This window comes from Dromiciops gliroides, chromosome 4 (genome assembly GCF_019393635.1).
Source record: "Dromiciops gliroides isolate mDroGli1 chromosome 4, mDroGli1.pri, whole genome shotgun sequence".
NCBI lineage: Eukaryota > Metazoa > Chordata > Mammalia > Microbiotheria > Microbiotheriidae > Dromiciops > Dromiciops gliroides.
The window spans coordinates 217,930,347-217,938,482 of NC_057864.1; the positions used below are offsets into that span (position 1 = coordinate 217,930,347).

At 42.1% G+C, this 8,136-nt stretch overlaps 1 protein-coding gene across 4 annotated transcripts in view; it reads left to right on the plus strand.

Moving 5' to 3' along the window:
* Window positions 1-7,062, plus strand: part of TBC1D16 (TBC1 domain family member 16) — a 142,905-nt gene extending 135,843 nt beyond the window's left edge. For all 4 annotated transcript variants that reach the window (XM_043963543.1, XM_043963542.1, XM_043963544.1 and 1 more), the window contains one exon: window positions 1,286-7,062. In XM_043963543.1, coding sequence (XP_043819478.1) covers window positions 1,286-1,531 — 246 coding nt within the window. In that variant the 3' untranslated portion in view covers window positions 1,532-7,062. The remainder of the gene's footprint in view (window positions 1-1,285) is intronic.
* Window positions 7,063-8,136: the final 1,074 nt, after the last annotated feature.

Consider the following 8,136-nt stretch of genomic DNA (forward strand, 5'->3'; position numbering starts at 1 on the left):
CAGATTTGAACCCAGAACTGCACCACTTTCAGGGTTAACGTTGCTATTACTTGAAGCAGTATAGTTGCAATGTAGTATCATAAGCACCAGGGTGTCTTGATGCTTATAAACTCTATACTACACAAGAAAAGACGAATATAAATCTAGTTCTATCACTATTCCAAAGGGTAATACTTCCTTTTTAAAAAATTAGAACAAAGAGGAGATACTACCCTTCTTGGCCCTCCTCCCAGATTGGCACTGTAAAGACACCATTTTATCAATCATTGGCACTATAAAGAGACCATTTTCTCAATCTTCTGTGGTTCTCTCCAGAATTTTCCAATGGTGTAGACTAAAAAAAATTTTTTTTTATTCTTTTTTTTTTTTTTAAGTGAGGCAATTGGGGTTAAGTGACTTGCCCAGGGTCACACAGCTAGTAACTGTTAAGTGTCTGAGGCCGGATTTGAACTCAGGTACTCCTGACTCCAGGGCCGGTGCTCTATCCACTGCGCCATCTAGCTGCCCCTGTGTAGACTGCTTTTAATGGCATAAGTAAGTATGGATGGGCAAATGTTCCAAGGCATAGTGTGGAAAGAGGTACCAAGAAACCTTGTGGAAAGAGCTCCAAAGGAAGAAATCACTGGTGAATGGAGGGAGGAGAGGAGAAGGAAGTGCTGAAGAGAGGACAGGAGAAGTACCAAATGAGGGTGGAGACAGCAAGAGCAGTTTAGTTCATTGTTCCACAGATACTGAAAGTAAAAGAAAAGGAAAGAAAGGAAAAGCTTTAACTTTGCTTTTTACATTGCAAATGCAGGCCGAATTTAAGGGACTACATAGTATAGTAGAGAGAACACTTTACTTGGTGCTAGGAGAGCTCCATCAGGAGTCAGGAACTAGTTCTGATCATTAGCCTTACTAGCTTTGTGTTGGGGCAAGTTGCTTTGTCTCTCTGAGCCTCAGCTTCCTTATATATAAAATGAGAGTCATAATACTTGCAATTACCAGCCTCAAGGAGTTGTTATGGGGAAAGTATTTTGTCAGCCTTAAAGCAGTACATAAATATGAATTGTTGCCATTATTATTGTTGCCAGTAATAATAAAACCTACTTTGTGTAGATCATTTATAGGTACTGTGCCCAAGAACCATTGTCCCAAGACAAGACCAACCATACTGAGATTGCTTGCAGTCCAAGAGTTTCACCATTGCTGAATGGAGAAGCCATTAGCCACCTAAGCCCTCTCTGGGTTTCCTCATCTGCCTCTGCTTTTGTGTTTCTATGTCACTTGTTCTCTTTCTCCACAGGCGAGGAGTTTGCTGTATCAGTTTCGCCTCTTGCCCCGGATCCCATGTAGTCTACATGACCTCTGTAAACTCTGTGGGACAGGCATGTGGGATAGTGGCTATATCCCTGCTGTGGAGTGTACCGGGCACCACCCTGAATCTGAGAGCTGTCCCTATGGTGGGACAGTGGAGGCACCTTCCCCAAAATCTGCCATTGAAGGCAAGAAGGGCCCAAAGACACGAGAGGTCTTCAATTTCCGCAAATAGGGACAGTTCATAAAGCTGGAGAGGGGTTGGGGGGAATGTTTCCAGGGGAATTGTCTAATTCAAGGTCATTAGAATTGGACAGGGGTATAGGGTAGAAGAAATGAAAAATCAGTGTTTACCAGAAGTACCATTGAAAAAAATGGAGAATAAACTTTTCTTTTTTAATGACAGCATCAGAAGCCAGGAAAAACAGAATGAAGATTTGACCACCAACTCAAAGAATATTCAATTCTGTGACCGAGTGCCAGACTGGAGTCTCACTGCTAGGGCATAGCAGAAAGACCTTTCTTGTTGCCTATTTGCCTGTTTGAACTAAAGGAGTAATTTTCCAGGATAATTCCCTTCCACCTCCATCACTGGCCCAGATTCATTAGCAACTAAATTTCAAACATAGAAAGACAGATATGTAAGGAAGGCCAAGCAAGCTCAGCTTTCTGTGTTGGAAAACATTTAAATTAAGAGCAGTCCTCAGGTGATAAATCCTCAAGCTTCTCTTTCTCTCTCTCTCACACACACACACACACACACACACACATATACACACACAAACACAATCATCATGCACAAATTTTCCTTCTTGAAACCAAAACCTACTGCCTAAGTGACTTCCAGCCTGAGCCATAAAGTTGTCACTAAAAACAGCCCAGTTGATTTGTGGATACTGGGACAGGGATCTGGGGGGGTTTGTGGCTTTTCACAAAGATACTACGAGCTTTTTATACTCCCTCACGTGTGAAAGAAACTGCCTCCTCTTGAGCCTAAGCAATAGGCTTCTGGAGAGCATATGATTCATCTCCTTTGGCTTCTTTCTGGGAGCTAACAAGTTTTCTATATAAGGGTTTTCTGCCAGGTTCATTGCTTAGTCCCACCACATACAGTAGCCAAATGGTGTTTGAATGGTTAGTTAAGAGTATCTCATGTGATAGTGTGTGTGTCTATATATGTGTGTGTGTGTGTGTGTGTGTGTGTGTGTGTGTGTGTGTGTGTGTATCTGAGTCATCGAAAAAAAATGGATTCATTTAAGGGAAGTGACAACCCTCTGAGTATTCCTCAAAAGTGTCTGGTGATAGCTACTGCTGTGTGAATCCTGGCTTCCAAATAGCCAAATATTGTTACATTTAAGTAGCCAGTGTTTAGGGCTGCCTCCACTTCTGGTGGATGACCCGAAATCCTTCCAACGTATTTATCCTCATGAAGAGATTATGCTAGCTGTCCGTGCTAGAATTTGGAGATAGAATGGTACGCATGGCCTGTGAGAGTCCTTTAGGTCATCCTGAAAAGGGATAGAGTGCCAAGTCCCTTCTACTAAAAACCTCTGCTTGAAATTGTGGACAAGCAGACTCACTCCTTGGATGCTTTAGGCCTCTGAATTCTTCCTCTTTCCAAACACTTCAGCTGAATTAGCTGAATTGTACCCTTTAAAAAGATATTTATCAGCAATAAAGATAAAGTTACCAGCCTCTTCCCTTTTTATCACACTCTACACTCCTTAAATCCAAAATCCACCAGCGTAGGGTATCTTTTTAAGAATAAAGGAAGAAATTAAACTCAAATTTCAAGTTTTCCTCCCAGAACTTTTCTGGGCATACTGTCTTGGAATCTTTATTAGTAGAATTCAGATTTGGATAAGGCTGTTAACAGAGTGAGGCCTTCGTCTCTTGCTATTACCACTGGGGAATATGAGTCTGGATAAGGTTGCAGTTGAACTTCTCTGTTGTAAGAGAGAGGACACACCAATTATATTTATTCCGTACTGGAAGAAGATTCCCTTAGGACATGTAACCATTGAATATTGATTCAAATTGGGAGCTAGAAACACAAGAGCTCTTCAGCCATATTCCTCCTTCTCCACTGCCATTGTTCTCTAGAAAGTCTCCTGAGAAGAGAGAACCCTTGGTTGTGCAGAAATTGGTTCCAAAACACCTTCCAACTCTTTTGGTTTTCCCTAGGTCCCCACAAACGAACACAAAGGCTCCCTTCGTAATTTGGCTCCCACCTCTTTTCCGCATCAGGAGCACTTGTTTTCATTGGTACCGTGTGCCTTCAAACTGCTGCCTTCATGCAGCTGCAGGTTTCCAATGACCCAGTGATGGAGGAGGCTTGTTGGTATGCCCAGACGGAAAGTATTCATTCTGAATTCTGCCAAGTTCTCCAAAACCATAACCACAGAACCCCATTCTCTACAACCACTCAAACCAGCTGGCTGTTTCCCATTAAGGGAATGGAAACAAAGCGCCACCTGCTGTCTGCCTTTGTCATTACTATATGGTTTACACTCTTAAGTTGCCCTTGTGGGTTGGGGTGGTTAGCCCACTGACATTTTAGCCTGCCTGGAAAACAGCAAGGATCTGTGGATTCACTGCTGTGTTGAGCCCAGCAGGTTTGCCTAGAAAACATTCTGAATATTTGCTGCTATAGAGAGGCCTACAGAAAAGCTCCCTCTCACAACTTCCTTAATCTGGATGCAATTAGGGGCAAACCAGTCAAAAACCCTGGAGCAGCTGTTGCCCCAGGTTTATTCCCATCCAGCAGAAGGCATTAGGGTGATAATTCAGTCATTAGACTTCTAGCCTTTCCACCATCAGAATGTGCAAATAGGGGTTAATAAGCCCTATACCTCTATTCTTAGCAATGTAGCTTATTTAACTCATTTTTAAAATGTTGCTTAATTTTATTGGCTGCCTTGTGCATGCATGCGCATACTTAAAAATTTCAAAGCCTTCTAACCCCACTAATAATTTCTGCCATTGATGTTACACAACGTAGTTTCAATGCCCCTGGGAAGAGAATGGTAACCTTTGATGTGTGTGGGGAAGGGTATGCCTATGCAGAGGGGTGGAAGGTTTATAGCAAGGAGACTTGTTTCTATGAAAACTGATTACTATGCTATTCATAGAGCCCACATTGGTGACACAGAGGAGAGAGCCATCAGAAGTTGAGTGTTAACAGTCTAGAAGGATGGTAAAAGAACTTTGCTGAGATGAAGGACTTTGGGTTCCTTTGGAGTTGGAAAAAAGAAAGGACTCATCTTGTTCTTGCTAATTTGGATACATTGCTTGAATTTTTCTTCTAGTCCTAGGTTAGAGAGACTCATTCTGAAGTCACAACACTCTGGTTCCCCCTTTGAAAAGGTAGTAGGTCTCCAATCTATAGATTTTCCTTATGGAGTGTTCATAGCAGATCCTTCACTTTATGTAAAGCACAGATGATCATTTTGTGGGGCATGTTCTCAAAATACAGTCTGAGCTAGCCTCTGAAGCCCCTTGAGATCGTATGATTCTGTCAGTTGCTATTCCACTGAATGCCTAATTGGTCATTTTGAAAATTGAATAGGATAAAGGTCGAGATTTTTTCCATTTTATTTTGTTTATTTGGAACATTGTCATAAGGATTGCTTTAAGACAGTTGCTGCATTGTCCACAGGACTAGGGAAAATCAGACTGGTTTTGATATCCGGAGGTTTACATTCTACCATGAGTGAGTAGCTGTAACATCACCCATGCTGATTAGTAGTAGAGCTTATTCATGTGCTCTCGTTCCAATTTTATACCAAGCATCATTTGACTGTAAAGTTCTGGGTAAAGGGAAAGCATATGTAAATGCTGATAGGAATAGAGAAGTTGGGGAAGGACCTGAGGTTCCTAGGTCTCCGTAGGTGGTTCTTATGAATCAGTTATTTGTGAGACTAGGATCAGTCTCATTTTTTGCAATGTAAGAACTTCACTGAGAAAGGGGAAGGCAAAAAGCAAAGTCCAGTCTGAATAGGCAGTCAGGAATATTCAGAAATAAGAATGACTCAGGATTGTGTGAGATTCATTTCTGGAACATAAATTATTCTAGAAGAGTGGGCCACAGAATCAATATTTGGGGCAGGAGGGGAATCTAACACAACTTCATATGTTAGAAAACTAGGAGGCTTAGGAAGAGAGAGTAAGTCCGGAATAGTTACAGCACTGAAATCGAAGGGAGCTCGGCTCCTGGCTGCTTCATTTGGCTGTGTTTTCACCCCACCTCCCCCTATTCAGTGACTGCCAGTGGGCATTAGTAGGACTGCCCTGGACTTATGAGTAACAGAGAATGGAGTGTCCTGTTTGCAGTGCACAAGCCTCCTGGTAAACAAGGTCAAGTCCAAGACCTATGCTAACCAATCACTGGTGAACTTATTCAGGGATCTCTGTGAACTGCCTCCCAAAGCAGGAGGGCGGGGGAGTACCTTGTATTGGGACTGAATTCTCTCTTTTACATAAGGAATGCAAAGCAGTTCTCAAGGAAGGACCTGAACCAGCTCCCCAGGCAAGTGGTGGATTCTCCTTCCTTGGAAGGAGTGCTGAACTTGCAGCTGCTTCCATTGAGCCTGATTAAAGACTGCATGTGGCCTCAGAAGGGGGCAGTTATTAAATCGCCTAAAGAACTTATTTTGTTTTCTCTTTAAGCGTGTGAGGACTATAAACAGTATTCACCACAACCCAGATCTCATAGACTTCCACTCAGGGAAGAAGGCCATTTGACATCAGTGTTAGTAGAACTGGGTTTAAGACAGAGTCGTGATCTAGAGCCAAGAGCGTTGGTCTCATTCCACCACCATTACCTTAGTGTGTGTTTGAAACTGGGGTGCATATCACCTTTTGGCCTCAGCTGTCTCAACAAAATGAGGGTAACTTTACTTTTCACACATCCTTCTTTCTGCGCTTCCTCTCCCTCAAACATACACATACCTTATAGGACTGTTCAAAGATAAGTGAATATACACGTGAATCTCTGAGAGAAAGGTACTAAATAAGCTGGACTTCCTCAATTGTACTGTTACAGACTTTGCAAGGTGATGATTTCAGAACTCTTTATGCTATGAATTGGATGGATGGAAGATCATTTATGAAGTGCTTATTATGTGCCAAGCACTGTTCTAAAGATACAAATAAGTAAAGATAGGCTTTGTCCTCGAGTTTACACTCTAAATGAGAGTGGTAGACAGGGTGGAGTCCTTTGGGTCCAAAAGTTATGGCATGATATGGGGCCATAGGGAAGTAAATTGACACACCCCATTCTGGAACAATGGCAGATTTGATTTGAAGGAGGCTCTTGGTCCCTGAATGGGAAAATGGGGTTGTTGGGACTGTTCTGAAGTAGTGATCCAAGAGAGATAGTCCCTGATGAGGAGGTGGGGGAGGGGGTCCTTTAAGAGAGAAAAGACTTTAGAGATCATCCAAACCCCTAATTTTTTAAGATGAGGAAATACATCTGTGAAGAGAAGGGACTTGATCCTGGGCCTCACAGAAAATTAGTAGAAAAGCTGGAATTAGAACCTAGGCTCTTGTCGGGTTTATCTTTGCATCCTTTGCCTCTAGCTCTATACCTTGTATATAGCAAGCACTTAATGAGTATCTGTTGATTTGAAAGCAGTTGAACTTTGTCTTTTACCCAGTGCTGGCAACTGGTGCTTGAAAAGCCAGATCCTATTTGAGGTTTTTGAACCCAGTTGCCAGTATTGTTCTCCTGGCCCTGGTTGGTCAAATCTAGTCACAATATGGATACATTGCTCAGATTTGAACATAACTTTTGAGTCTGAGATATTCTGACTAGAGCTCCCTCATTTTGGGTCCAGTGAAAGACTGGAAAATATTTTTTGTTGAATAGTCAGTCTGTTTCTTTCTCGGTGAAATCAGGGATTGTTCTACATCGCTAGAGTTGGATTTCCTCAGAGAGATCTGAGTTCGAATTTTGGCTTGGACACAATTTTGTGACCCTGTGCAAATCAGTTAATCTTTCTACTCTTCACTTTTGGAAAATGACGATAATATTTGCACTGCCTACCTCACGAGATTGTGAGAAAATCACTTTGCAAACCTTAAAAAGCTATATAAATGACATCCCCTCCGGTGCCCTTCTATGACAGCACACTGCCACATGGCACAGGTTTGATGAACTCTCTATTATGGAAGTTTCCTAAACATTGCTAATGTTTAAAGCAAGTGTTTTAATTCTGCTTTTTATAGATTCCTAACCAACAGGACTTGCCTCCAGTCCTGTTTAAACCATGCCTGGTTTTTCAGTTCCTCCAGTTGTCAGGTTCCACAGTCCATAAAACTTTTAAAAGCCAAAAGTTTTTTTTGTGTGTACACACACACACACACACACACACACACACACACACACATATACATATATATATATATATATATATATATATATATATATATATATATATATATGATGAAGCAAACTAATGATGATGGTGGGTGGCCTATAGGAAGGGCTGGAAATTATTGAGATCAGAAGGGAACTCACCCTTGGCCTTTCTCAGCAGAGTGTCAGCAAAACAATTTACCTTCCTGGCCCTCAGTTTCTTCATCTGGAAAATGAGTGGGTTAGATTCTGAAATCTCCAGCTTTACTATTTGTGGTTCTACAAGAGGGGAAGGGGAGTGCATGATCCCTTTGAGATGAGCAGAAATAACTGTCCCTCCACCTCCCCCTTGTGCCATATGAATTCTGAGTTCATATTGGAGGGCCAGGCAGTCTGGGGGAGGGCATAGGTAAGCCCCCTCCTCTCTGCTTTCTGTGACTGTACAAGCCTTCAAGGCAACAGCAAATGAGTGTAAGTCTTGT